General features: G+C 39.2%; 1 protein-coding gene across 1 annotated transcript in view; it reads left to right on the forward strand.

Moving 5' to 3' along the window:
- TTC27 (tetratricopeptide repeat domain 27) overlaps positions 1-14,818 on the forward strand; it is a 187,607-nt gene that overhangs the window by 115,587 nt on the left and 57,202 nt on the right. The window contains exon 13 of the mRNA XM_007970975.3: positions 11,110-11,337. Coding sequence (XP_007969166.1) covers positions 11,110-11,337 — 228 coding nt within the window. The remainder of the gene's footprint in view (positions 1-11,109; positions 11,338-14,818) is intronic.

Genomic DNA, 14,818 nt, shown 5'->3' on the forward strand with positions numbered 1-14,818 from the left:
CAGTGTTTTGAAATAAATAAATAAATACATAAATAAATATTTTAAGGATATTTCACCTAAAAAATTATAAATTTCTTGGCCTCTCTTAAAGAATTGAAAGATGTGGAAACACTGAGCGGCCAGAGTCCCACACCGGTGTTCTAACTGGCTGGAGCTAAGCAGTGAGGGACTCTTTCCTTTGGATGCTCATCTACCAGCCCACTACATTCATCTCAAAAACTGGCACGCATCTCTGGGCAATTTAGGGTATGACCCTTACTCTAAATAGTGCAGGTTTCCCTGGTCAAGTAAACAGTGTGTTATTCTGGTTATAATCACAGGTTCTGCTTAAGTCTTGGCCAACTTAGCTTTATGCTGAGATTCACTACTTACGCATAGTCATTGCCAAAAAAAGTATTAAAATTAATAATTAGTTGTGTGGGATCACAACAGATTGTTGAAACAGCTTAGATTTATATGTATGTCAGGGGGTAATGGTCTTTGGAGTTTGCATCTGACAAGATTCTTCCAAGCGCTGCAGGTTCATTGCAATCAGTTGCCCATTTAAATATGTTTTTGTTTGTTTGGGGAATGTGTTTTTATTATTTTTAATAGACATTTAGATGGAAAGTTTCTTGCATCGTGTAATAATGCACATCTGGCCGGGCGCAGTGGCTCACACCTGTAATCCCAGCACTTTGAGAGGCCGAGGCGGGTGGATCACCTGAGGTCAGGAGTTTGAAACCAGCCTGGCCAACATGGTGAAACCCTGACTTTACTAAAAATACAAAAAATTCGCTGGGCGTGGCAGCACATGCCTGTAATCCCAGCTACTTGGGAGGCTGAGGCAGGATAATTGTTTGAACCTGGGGGGCAGAGGTTGCAGTGAGCTGAGATTGCGCCATTGCACTCCAGTCTTGGCAACAAGAGTGAAACTCCATCTCAAAAAAAAAAAAGCACATCTGTATATTCCCGTGGGGAAGTAGTAACCCATAGCCAGAAATTCTAAAGCTTTGCATTCTGTGAAGATTTCTGGCCATTCACATTTTGATATTGCAGAAGTGATGTTATGTAGGCCCTAGTACTTTATTTATGTTCAGTGGGCACATCTTTTGTAGCTCATTATTTGGTAATAAATTATGTAAATTGAGTGGATAAGTGGAGGAAGACAGAGAAAACAGAACATTTTGGAAAGAGTGAAGAAGAATGAGGAATGCAATATGACTAGCTGAAGAAAGGAAATACTGCAAGCATTGCCCTTGGGAAAGATAATTTTGTTGGCAGAAAGAAGAGGTATAAGATCTCAAGGAGAAAGAATTAACTTATCTAACACAAAAATGTGGGATAGAATTTGAGGAAAGAAGAAGTCAGTTCAGACCAAGCAGGGTGACTGCTCTGGTGTTTCTCACCTTCTCTGGAAAACTACACACTCTGGCCCTTCAGACCCATCTTGCAGTGAATAGAATATCCAGAACTGATACTGTTGGGTAGCAACAAGTTACACACCATCCACTATGTTCCTCATTCTTAAAAGAGTTGTGGTAGGTGGGAATTGGTGGAGGAAATATATAAAATCCTGAGTACCCTAGCATTTCCAAATGTGAAGATTTTCCTGCTTATGATTTCATTTTTCATTTGTATACAGATGCTTCTTGACTTACAATGGGGTTACCTCCCAACAAACCCATCGTAAGTTGAAAATAATTATAAATATAAAATGCATTTAATACACCTAACTTACTGAACGTCATAATTTAGCCTAGTCTACCTTAAATGTGCTCAAAACACATTAGCTTAAAGTTGGGCAAAATAATGTAACACAAAACCTGTTTTGTAATAAAGTGTCCTGTATCTTATGCAGTTTAAAGTGAAAAGCAGAATGATTTTTTGAGTACTTGATGTACAGTTCCTACCAGATGTGTATTGCTTTTTTACCTTTGTAAATTAAAAAAATTGTGTGTCAGACCATTGTAAGTTGGGAACTGTTTATATTTATTTTGTCTTCTTTGCAATGGTTGCAGAATACTAGGTATTAGACTCTGGTAAATCTTCACAATCTATAATGTGGTATAGTTTGAAGTGGAATAAATATTTGTAGAGTGGTGTTTTTAAACAAGCAGATTCTTTGAGAGTGTGACTTGATGTCTGAGCCTTGGATCCTATTTTCAGTGTAGGATACCTGGGGAGTATAGTATTTCCCTGTAATCCTTTTTATTTCTGTTAGATTGATAGTAATGTCTCCTATTTTCTTTCTAATTTTAGTAGTTTGATTTTAAAGATTTAACTTTTGGTTTTTTTATTTTCTCTATTATTTTTTGATTTTCTGTTTTTTAAATTTATACCCTAATTGTTATTTCCTTTCTTCTGCTTGCTTTGGGTTTAGTTTGCTGTTCTTTTTCTAGTGACTTTTGGTGGAAGGTTAGATTATTGATTTGAAAACTTTTTTTTCAATATAGGCATTTACAGGTATAAATTTCCATTGAATCAGGCTTTTGCTACATCCCATAAGTTTCAGCGTATTTTGGTTTTGTTTTTATTAATCTCAAAGTGTTTTTAATTTTGTTGTAATTTCATTTCATTGATTATTTAAGAGTATATTGTTTAATTTCCACAAAATACCTTTTGTTACTGATTTTGAATTTTGTCCCAATTGTGTTTGGAGAACATACTTTGTATGACTTCAGTCTTTTGTCTCAACATTTGTTGAGACTTGTTTTGTGGCCTGTCATATAGTGTATCCTGGAGAATATTTATATGCACTTGACAAGAATGTGTATTCTGCTGTTGGCTAGAGTGTTCTTTAAATGTCTGTTAGGTCTAGTTGGTTTATAGCATTATTCAAGTCTTCTTCTTATATCTTTTGTGTAGTTATTCTGTCCATTTTTAAAAGTTAGGTATTGACATCTCCAAATACTATTGTTCGATTATTTATTTTTCTTTTTAGTTCTTTCAGTTTTTGCTTCATGCAATTTGGAGTTCTTTTAGCTGCACATGTATTTGTGATTGTTATATCTTTCTTGATGGAATGAACATTTTATCATAAAAATATGCCTTTGTTCTAACAATTCTTTTTTTTTTTTCTTTTGAGGTGGAGTCTTGCCCTGTCACCCAGGCTGGAGTGCAGTGGTGTGATCTCGGCTCACTGCAGCCTCTGCCTCCCGGGTTTCAGCGATTCTGCTGCTCAGCTTCATGAGTAGCTGGGATTACAGGCACACGCCACCATGCCCGGCTAATTTTTGTATTTTTAGTGGAGACGGGGTTTCACCATGTTGGCCAGACTGGTCGCGAACTCCTGACCTCAGGAGATCCGCCTGCTTCAGCCTCCCAAAGTGCTGGGATTACAGGCATGAGCCACTGTGCCCGGCCTGAGTTATATTCTTAATGCCTGTACTGGGGATTACTTAAAATAGTTGATTTTAAGTGTTTGTTTAGTAAGTCTAATATCTGGGCATCCTCAGGGATAGTTTCTGTTGATTGCCTTTTCCCGGTATAAACATACTATCTTGTTTCTTTGCATTTGTTTGCCCCAACTGTTATTTACCACTTCAGGCAGCTGCAAAATTAATCAGTCATTTCTAGTTGTTTTTTGAAAGGCTTTTCACTGGACAAGCTTAGAATTAGGTCAAATAAAGACAGTCTTGCAAGTGAGCTTTTCCAGGGAACCACTAGACTGGGCATATGATGACAGTTTTCCGGGAATGCAGTTTTAAAAGTGTTTCAAATCCATTCTGCCCCCTCCAGTGGCTGCCAGGCCACTAGTTATCACGATGATTGCAGGCTCTTGGTTTTCAAGGCTACTACAGAACTGGAGAAGAGGGGATTGGAATGGTACAAGTTGAAATGCCATGAAGCTTGCTCTTCTTACCAAGATTTAGCCGTTTCTCTTGAATAAATGCTTCCTGTATAATTGCAGGTCTTTGGTTAATTTTCAGAGTTCTGAAAACGTTGGTTCTGACACTTTGGGCCAGTTTTCTGGTTATTTTATAGTGGAAGGAATTTTCAGATGTTCTTATACTGTTATGTCTGCCTGTGGAATAGTGTTGAACCTAGAATCAAGTTCCTGCTTTTTAACTTAGTGTTCTTTGGGTTGTGGGTGACCAATTGACTAAGAAATCTAAGCTTTTATTTCCTTCTCTCAAAAATGGGCGTGTTAATATATACTACTTGGAATTATTGTAGGGATTACTGCATTTAAGAATGAACTGGATAAAAACTAACCTGTATATTACTACCAAATGGAAGAATACATAAGAAGTTTAAAAGGTAGAAATAGAAAAAAAAAGATTTTATCACTTAGGCCTGTTTTATGGAAGCAGAGCCACTTTGAGTATTTTAGAGAATAAGGGGTTTATTAAAGGAGTTGAATCTTAACACACATGTGAGAAGAGCTAGGGAAATGAAGGTATGGAAGAGGGAATCAGAAGATCAGGGCAAGAATCATTGACTAGTTCACTTGACACATTGGCACAAGTGGGTAAGTCAGAACTTAAGGGAAATCCAAGAAGCCAAATACTTTCAGCCATTGAAATGGGACCATGAAACAGGGGCTTGTGGAGGGATCTATGGAAAGCCATTATATCTATATAGCTATTAACCCTGTGAGTCCACACAGCAAATGTTTCATGGGGGCCTGAGGTTGCTGTAGGTCAGCAGAGCCAGCAGTTGGAAGGACAAGGTAGACACACAGAGCATGGGATCTGGGATCTGCAGAGCATCTCCACATCTTGTTTGTTACCATATTAGACCATGACAACTTTCCAAGAGTAAAGGCTGTTGCTTCACTTCTGCCTTTCAAATCCTTAATAGGTTCTCCCATGATGAACTCTAACATGAAATCACAAGGAAAAGGGATTTTAGGAAACAGTTTCCAGTTTAAGCAAGTTGACATAGCGTAATCCAGTACATATGACTATGCAAGAGTTTAGTTGTTTAACTTGGGAATTTACTTATTTGGAAAGTTGCAACATACTAGCAGGTACAGATTATTCCACAGACTGTGTTACATAAAGAAGGGTTTCTGACATGGGGAAACTTTTTAAAAGTTTCTTCAAATGGAATATAAGATATTAAAGCATTCTTACAACATATAACATTAAATATTTAATTTAACAAACCTTGATTTGTTTAATAGATGAGTTCCTTAGAGGCGATATATCAAATGGATTTTTATAAATTCAAGATTTCCCTAAGTATTAATATCAACTGTATGATAATTTTTAATTGGTTTTCGGTTGACATTGGCACAGAAGTTTTTTAAATCTTAGTTTGTGTTCTATTAGCATGATGTCATCAAGACCATGGAATGGTGAGACAATCAAGTTCCTTGCAGATTAAATTATATCATAAAGTCCATGTTGTTCTGAGGCAAGATAGGACAAGTGTTCTTCTCTCTGTGCTGGTAAAAGGCTGCTACATCTGGTGTTGTCTGGTTATTGTGTAGAGAAAAGAACATTTGCTGTATCAGTACCCTGCTTCCCATGTAATGATTTATTCCAGCAGAGATTATGTCCAGAACAGTAGCTGTAATCAGAGCCACCACTATGTTAAGTTTATCATAATCCATGACATTTTCCAGGACCCGTTTTTGTTCTGCTCAGTTTAAATGGGTAGGTTAAACCACACACACACACACACACACACACACACACACACACACACAGACACACACACTCACACACACACACACGTTTTTGATAATGGCACCAATCTCTGGTTTACTGGATATGCAGTGTTGCTTTGAGTTTACTCTTTTAATGAGAAGAGTACACTTCAGGGGCTTTTGCTTGGCGCTTTATATTGTAGTAGCACTTACTAGAGAATCTGCTGGTTGCTTAATATATCTAATTCACTGTACATTTACAGTGGAGGGAAGAGAAGGGAACTAGAGAAATCACCACCAGGTAGATTCAGAAACTTACTGGGCCTACCATGGGATGGATGGACTTTCATTAACCCAACCACTCATCATGATGATATTCTGAGTCCCAAAGGGTTAACATTAAGAGCTAACCCGAAGAAGATGGGGTATTTCTATTTCCCCAGGATACAATTATTTGGCAAATATTTATGTTTACTTCTTGGGGAAATGCTAGAGAAGAGCTATGATATATCCTTGTTATGTTATTCCAGAGTCCTTCCTGAATGGTATTGGCTTCTTGTTTATTTTTTGTAAAAGGCTGTGAGTCTTTGAAGTGACTCAAAGATAGGAACTGGGTGAGAGACAATGTCTTAGCATGGAGACTCAGGTCAGGCATCTGGTCTCCAAACCTAGAATTTTTTAAATTTAATGTCATACATATCAAGTTTGAACTTCATCAGCTGCCCATCTAGTTTGAAACTGAAGTTTCAGTATCAGTCAGTCACTACTCAAGTAAGATCCATGCTAGTCCAACCTAATTATCTAATTATCACTCTGGCCATGCTTATTGCAAATAACTGTGCTCATCATGCTTCTAGGTTCAGTGCTATCAGCAAGTCTCTCCCACCCTGGGTTCTAATTACCCCCATTAAAATCAGGAAACCCTTTTCAACAAAGGACCTCCATGCTTTTCCCCAGCTTACACGGAACATCTACCATAGCACTTTTCAAAAATGCTGGTTCTCCCATTTAAAATGTAAAAGGAATATCCTCTTGGCCTTGTTGGGGACATAGTTAGGGGTAGATGAGCAGGTTGCAAGTGATAAATTGACAACAGCCTTTTTGTTCTAAGTTGTTGGATGCCTTCCTGTACATTACACAAAGGAATTTCTGGCATCTCAATTTTGTTTAGTTTTGGCCACATTTGAGTCCAGATTTTAGTCAAGCAGTTGAGCAAATAATTTAGAACCATCCCCAGCTGCTTGAGTTAGCACTGCAAATCAAAAATTTCTGATGAATATCTTAATTCAGCCTGATTTAATTTATGATCCTTTTTCTTTCTGGTCTAGCATGGTTAGAATCTCTTTTACCATATGGTCCCAAGGTTTTCCCTCTGTAAATTAACAAAATGAACTGTTCTTTTTGCGTGTTGGTTTATTTTTATGTCTGGAGGCAATGAGGGATGGAAGGGTACAGTCATTATGGTGTCTTTAAGCAAAGTAGCACTAGTCTTATTAGATACACTCTGCTGGTATAGGAAACTTAGTAGATTTGGGGAATTTCTGTTATTTAAATCCTTCCAAATGTCTCCATTTAAATCCTTGGATCCTTCTCTTTCATAATCAGTGCCCTTTTCTGCTCCTGGCCAGGATGAAGTAACTGGTACTAGACTTACCCTTTCTTTAAACAATGGTTGCAGTTCCTATTGCTGTGTAACAAACCTACGCAAAACTTAGTGGCTTAAAACAACAGCAATCATTGTTTCTCTCTCATGGTTTCTGTAGAATAGGAATTTAGGAAGGGTTTGACTGAGCAGTGGTCTGGCATCACTCATGTAGTTGCATTCAGATGGTGGCGGGTCTTGGACACTTGGAGACTGGCTGAATAGCTCTCTTCATCTAATGTCAGGGCCTCTCAGTAGGATTTCTACACATGAATTAGCTAGGGCTTCTTCACAGCATGGTGACTGCAGGGAGTAGGGCTACTTACCGAGCAGCTCAGGACTCCAAGGAGGATTCCAAGAGAACCACACAGAGGCTGATTGACCTGTTATACCCCAGCTTTGAAAGTCGCATAGTGTCACTTTTACCATAGTCCCACGCTCACCCAGAGCAATTGCTAAAGAGTATAAAATGATGTATAACTGAAAGCCAATAGAGAAAATAAAATAAAATGGAAGACTAAAGCATACTCGATTAATCCAATCAAATACCCTAACTTTTTTTTTTTTTTTTTTTTGGAGACAGAGTGTCTCTCTGTCACCCAGGCTAGAGTACAGTGGCTTGATCACAGGTCACTGCAACTTCCGCCTCCCACTCTGCTTCCCAGGCTCAAGTGGTTCTCTTGCCTCAGCTTCCTGAGTAGCTGGGATTACAGGTGTGTGCCACCATGCCCAGCTAATTTTTGTATCATTAGTAGAGACAGGGTTTCACTATGGTGGCCAGGCTGGCCTTGAACTCCTGGCCTCAAATGATCCACCCACATTGGCCTCCATTACAGGCTTGAGCCACCGCGTCGAGCCCAAATGCCCTAACATTCACATAGAACTAGTGAAACTGGGCCGGGCACGGTGGCTCACATCTGTATCCCAGCCCTCTGAGAGGCTAAGGTGGGCAGATCACTTGAGATCAGGAGTTCGAGACCAGCCTGGCCAACATGGCGAAACTCCCTCTCTATGAAAAATACAAAAATTAGCTGGATGTGGTGGTACATGCCTGTAATCCCAGCTACTCGGGAGGCTGAGGCTGGAGAATCGCTTGAACCCGGGAGGCGGAGGTTGCAGTGAGCTGAGGTCGTGCCAGTGCACTCCAGCCTGGGTGACAGAAGCAAGACTCCATCTCAAAAATAAAAATAAAACAAAAAATAAAAATAAATAAAAAATAAAAGAACTAATAAAACTGAATTCATTCTACATTTTAATTCAGTTATCCTATAGGAGCAGTATCTACCTACTTTTGATTTTGGCTATACCAGGTTGGTAGCTGCAGGGGAAAATAAATTCTTCTAGATAATCATAGAAATTCCCTGGTTCTCTGACCTAGGGGATTTAAAACACTGAATGTCATTTGCTTTCTTTGAGCTGTCTAGTGAACTTGGAAACAGCCAACTTACCTCACAGTTGTTATATTCCCTCATAATCTCCTATCACTCAATACACAAAGCCATGCATTAGGTAGGTGTCTTAGTTCCGTTACCACACATGATAACTTAAGTAATTCTTTCATCACAGGATATCATGGACTACCAGTGTTTCACCCCCTCATGATCACTGCAGCCTCTCTGTCTCCAAACCCAACCAGATCAGATACCAATCACATATTTCCATTTGCCCTAGGAGTACATTGCCTGAAATGATTCCTATACCCAGTTACTATAATGGTCATTGTTTAATTACAGACCACTACAGTACACTGTAACTGGCTAAAGCACAAAGAAATTTATTAGGTGAATTGGCTTCCAGAATTTCTAGGGTGATGTGGGTATCATACCGTCAATACCAGGCTGTCAAGAGATATGCCTTCAATCACGTGGTAAGATGATTTCAGCAAAAATTCTGCTGCGGCTACAGTCTGTGGTTGAATATGTCTCTTTATGGGTGACTAGAGTTACAGTTAGATACTTTAATAGCTATTGTATTATGTTTGAAGAGAGGAATTACATGGATTATATTCTAAAACTTTATGTTTGTTTTGCCTATTTGGGACTTAGCATTATTTTTTCTTAGAAACTGTTTTATAAATTCCAGTTTCACTTTTAGATTAGGTCTAAAAGCATACATAACCTGTACTATATCAGAAATGCAGAGGAGCCAACATCCAAAGACACTTTTAGAAGCGCAGTCTTCTTTTAAAAGATTTCACAAAAATTAGACTGCTTAAGGAGTAAAGATATGCCCATCTAAAGAAAATCAAACGTACAGACTTTTGGATTGCCAACTGATGTATGTTAGGGGCTTTAAAGTCTCATTTTAGCTACTAAAGGATGGCTTTCCTAGATATGTACATCCATTTTGGCAATGGCTATCTTAGCATCCTTGGCAGCACCACTGCTGTTTACGTGAAGGTGTGTGTATGAGGATGCAAAGTAGACCTGCTGCTGTGCTTCTCGCTCTATGTTGAAATTTATCAGCAGTGGGGTGGTGGACATGGCGGTGGGAGGGAGTTGAGGAGTGGTGGCAACAGGTACACAGTTAGCCTGAGTGATGAGGTAGCTCCAAACTGTGGACATACGAGAATAATGCCGAAGTCTGTGCAATGTATTGAGGATGACTTTTAATTTCTAAAGTGAATGGGCTGTCTGGAATCAGATAGGTCTTGTATGAGCAAGTTTTATCTGTGAGGTAGGATGTAGTTTGATTAAGAGGTACGTTTTAAGCAGTGCCTACTAAGTTATATGTAAATTTATATACAATTTAATAGACATTGCTAAAAATCCCTCCTTTATAAATACCTCAGTGACCCCAGGCTCCCCAACCATACCATTTTGAAAAAGGAGAAACATGCTTTTCATTGCCTTTGGGTAGAGGTGAATGAAAAGACTGCTGTAAAATATGGTCACAGTGGCGACACCTGGCGCAGGTAATGGGTCCACCTGATACCATGAAGTAAACCTCTCTTCGGTGCTTTTCCTTGAGGACCCCAGAGGGCCAGTGAAGCAGTGTTCCCCTTTTATTCCTCATTCCTTTCTTTTACTTGGACCTTAGAGGCATACCTCTTTTTGTTGCATTTCACTTTATTGCACCTCAGATACTGCGCCTTTTACAAATGGAAGGTTTGTGACAACCCTGTGTCAAACAAGTCTGTCAGCACCATTTTTCCAACCACGTGTGCTTACTTCATATCTCTGTGTCAGCATTTTTTAGCAATTAAGCTGTGCACATTGTTTTTCTTTAGACATAATGCTGTTGCATACTTAATAGACTACAGTATAATATAAAAACAACTTTTTTTTTTTTTTTTTGGAGTCAGAGTTTCACTCTTGTTGTCCAGGCTGGAGTGCAATGGCACGGTCTTAGCTCTCTGCAACCTCCGCCTCCTGGGTTCAAGTGATTCTCCTGCCTCAGCTTCCCACCCAATAAACTGGGATTACAGGCAGGCAACCGCCACCATGCCCGGCTAATTTTTGTATTTTTAGTAGAGACAGGGTTTCACCATGTTGGCCAGGCTGGTCTTGAACTCCTGACCTCAGGTGATCCACCCGCCTCAGCTTCCCAAAATTCTGGGATTCCAGGCATGAGCCACCATGTCCGGCCAAAAACAAATTTTATATATCCTGGAAACCAAAAACTTTGTGACTTGCTTTATTGCAATATTCACTTTATTGCGGTGGTCTGGAACCAAACCTGAAATATCTCTGAGGTATGCCTGTATTTATTTTGTATTGGTCCTCTTACTCAACCTGTGTCCTTGATGTGTGAAATAAGAAATCTCAAACGTTGAAAATAAAAATTTGGATTGTGTGAGATTAAAGATGTATATGTGCTAAAAAAAAAAAAAAAAAAAAAAAAGCTGTTAGTCACTCTTAAGCAATTTCATTATTTCTATTGTTTCTAGGCAGAAGAGATCCTGAGACAAGAGTTGGAGAAAAAAGAAACACCAAGTTTATACTGCTTGCTTGGAGATGTCCTTGGAGACCATTCTTGCTATGACAAAGCCTGGGAGTTGTCCCGGTACCGCAGTGCTCGTGCGCAGCGCTCCAAAGCCCTCCTTCATCTTCGGAACAAGGAGTTTCAAGAGTGTGTAGAGTGCTTCGAACGCTCAGTTAAGATTAATCCCATGCAGGTTAGACAACTCATAACCCCCTGCTGCTCTCAGTGCTTGTGCTGTTCTTTGGATTTGATCTTACAGAATGAGTATCCGTTTTCTAACCTGATAACTGGTGAGTTTGTTTTTGACAGCTAAGAACTTAGTCTCTAATAGACTTCTTGCTTGTTGTAAACTTGCTTGTTGCAAAAAGTGGATAGGTATGTTTTTTTTTTTAATTCACTTTCTATGACTTTAACTTTCTGTTTCATTTTGTTATTTTTTCCCCTTCATTGTCCTTAACTATTGACATACAACTATTAAAATTAGGTACAATTTTGAGCAGATACGTTAGGAAGAAAATGAACAAGAGTCAAAATTGCAGACAGCATAGGGCTTTGCAAGTATTTGCTGAAATCAGTAATGAAAGAAAAACCTTTATATAAATAGGATAGCGTATAGAATGGATTCTTGATCATTTTAAGAAAAACGTATATTTATATACATATAAATAACTTTAAATGTTAAAAAGTTTTTAAAGGTTTGAAAAAACAATACAAAAGGGTCTGGATCTTTAAACTAAGTGACATGATAAATCCACAGGAGTGGACCTAATTTTGAGGGAAGAGAGATTAACCTTATTTTGTGCTTAATGATATTCAGTTATCAGAATGTCTTATTATTAGAAATGGCCATTTTTTCTACCAAACTTTATTTATAACTGCCTTCCCATTTCACCAATCAAAGGCATGTATAACTGTCAACCATGGCTCTTGAAAAACATGCACACTGATTTGCCGTAATCACCAGTTAAAATACTAACTTATAATTAGTGGCTAATGTTCACCAAGCACTTACTAGGAGCCAGGTAACTCATTAAGCATTTTGCTAGTATTCGAATCCAGATGGTCTGATTCCAGAGCCTACACTATCTTTTTTTCTTTAATTGTGGTAAAAAACATAGAAAAATTACCATCTTAACCATTTCTAAAAGTACAGTTCAGGGTCAGGCGTGGTGGCTCACGTCTATAATCCCAGCACTATGGGAAGCCGAGGGATCACCTGAGCTCAGGAGTTTGAGACCAGCCTGGGCAACATAGTGAGACCTCATCTCTGAAAAAAATAAATAAATAAAATTAAATGAAAGTGCAGTTCAGTAGTGTTAAGTACATTCCCATTGTTGGGCAACCAATCTCCAGAACTTTTTCATCCTGTAAAACCAAAACTCTATTCTCATTAAACAACTCCCTATTTCCCCTTTGGTCCCCATCCTGGCACCTGCAACCACCATTTACTTTCTCTCTTATGATTTTAGCTGGGTAACTATCTTATGATTTTTACTAGGTAACTCGTAAAAGTGGAATCATACAATGTTTGTCCTTTTGAGACCGACTTATTTCACTTAGCATGGTGTCCTGAAGGTTCCTTCATGTTGTAGCATGTGTCAGAACCTCCTGCCTTTTTAAGGCTGAATAATATTCCATTCTATGTACATACTTCTTTTTGTTTACCCATTCATCTGTTGATGGATACTCAGCTTGCTTCTACCTCTTGACTATTGTGAGTAGTGCTGCTGTGAACATGGGCGTGCAGAAATTGTCATTTTTGAACTGGATAACTGAGGGAATGCCTTTTACATTGAAGAAAATCAGACGTGTGTTTTTTAAAATGACAGATTGAGCTAATTGCTTACTTTCTGTATTCTGGATGGTGAATATAATTAGAACTTTCCAAATCAAGTAAAAAGCCTGGAGAAGAGAGTAGGACAGCTGTAAGTACAGAATATCAGCAGAAACTAATGGGTGTATTTGACAGCAAGGATGCTTAGAGTGTACTAAGGAATTGTTTTTTGTTGACAGTTGGCTCTAACTCAGTGGTTGTCAACTCAGGATGATTTTGTCCCCCGGAGGACATCTGGCAACTTATGTAGTCATTTTTGGTTTTGGCAATGGGGAAGTGTGGGGATATGCTACTGACATCTAGTGGGTAGAGACCAGGGATGCTGCTAAACATCCCATAATACATAGCACAGCCCCCTACAATAAAAATTATTTGGCCTATCATGTCAGTAGTGCCATGGTTGAGAAACCCTCCTCTAACTTGATTATCACTCTATTTTTTTTGGTGGGGAGTGAGGGGTTGGTTTTTGGTTTTTGGTAGAAGGGAGAACTCACTCAATATTGTTTTTAAAATTTTACTTTTCTGAAAAACTGTATCATATCCTTGCATATCTTGGAAGCTTCTGCCTAAAGTTTACCCTAACTGCGATTGCCTTATGACTGGATTAAGTGAGTTCCCTCCCTTAGCCTGCCACAATCTCAGTTAAATCAGTGCCAGGCACCTCACAGACATGAATTGTTCTCTGCAGCCCACAGTCTGTTGTCAACATGTTAGCATTATCCTTTTCCTTCTGCCTCACTGGCAGCTCCTTCTCAGGCTCCCTTGCTGGTTCCTAAAGGCTTAGTCCTTGGACCTTGTCTTTGTCTGCACTTACTTCCTTGATTTCATCTAGTGCTGGAGCTTTAAGTTCCAACTATACACTGACAGCTTCCCAGATTTTATCTCCACTCCTGTCTTCTCCCCTGAACTCGACGCCAGTGCTTAACTGCTTACCCGATCTTTGATTTCATCTAGTGCTGGAGCTTTAAGTTCCAACTGTACGCTGACAACCTCCCAGATTTTATCTCCACTCCTGTCTTCTCCCCTGAACTCGACTCCAGTACTTAACTGCTTACCCAATCTCCCCATTCCTCACTCCAACCTAGCATTTCCAGTATCTGAAGTGTTCTCCCCATTCCATAATCCCTCTTCCTCCCAAGCTTATCCTCATCCCTATAAATAGCAACCCCATCCAACCTTGGAGTCATGCTTAATTCCTCTTTCCCTTATACCCCACATCTAATCAATCAGCAAGTCCTAGCAGATCTGCCTTCAAAATATGTCCAGAATGAGACTGCTTCTTACCACCTCCTGTCATCCTAGTCCAAATCCCCATTGTCTTGCACCTGATTAATTGTGTTACCTCCTGCCTTTCTTCTTGCCCATCTGCCTGTTCTCAAAGGGCATCCACATTTATCTTTCAAACTCAGGTCAGATATGGTAATACCCAGTCTCTTCTTAATGGCTCTCAAGACTTTCCCCAGTATCTAGCTCCCGGCACCACTTCTCCCTCGTTCCTCCAATTCTCCCCTTTTCTCACCCCACATTGCCCTCTTTGTTCTCTGAATATGCCAGGCACATTCCTGCCTCAGGGTCTTCCTCTTGCTCTTCCTCTGCCTGGAATGTCCTTCTTCCAGATATCTCATTCAAGTCTGCTAGAAGGTCACTTTCTAGGAGGGGCCTTCCATGATCATTCTATTTAAAATCATACTCCCACCTTATATTCCTAATTTTCCTTCCCTGCTTTATTTTTTTCCATAGCACTTATGTATAGCTTACTTCTTTAAAAAAGTTCTGTTTTGTCTTCACTAGAATGCAAGTCCCATGAAGATGGTAATTTTCATCTGTATGGTTCGTTTAC

This window comes from Chlorocebus sabaeus, chromosome 14 (assembly GCF_047675955.1).
Source record: "Chlorocebus sabaeus isolate Y175 chromosome 14, mChlSab1.0.hap1, whole genome shotgun sequence".
NCBI lineage: Eukaryota > Metazoa > Chordata > Mammalia > Primates > Cercopithecidae > Chlorocebus > Chlorocebus sabaeus.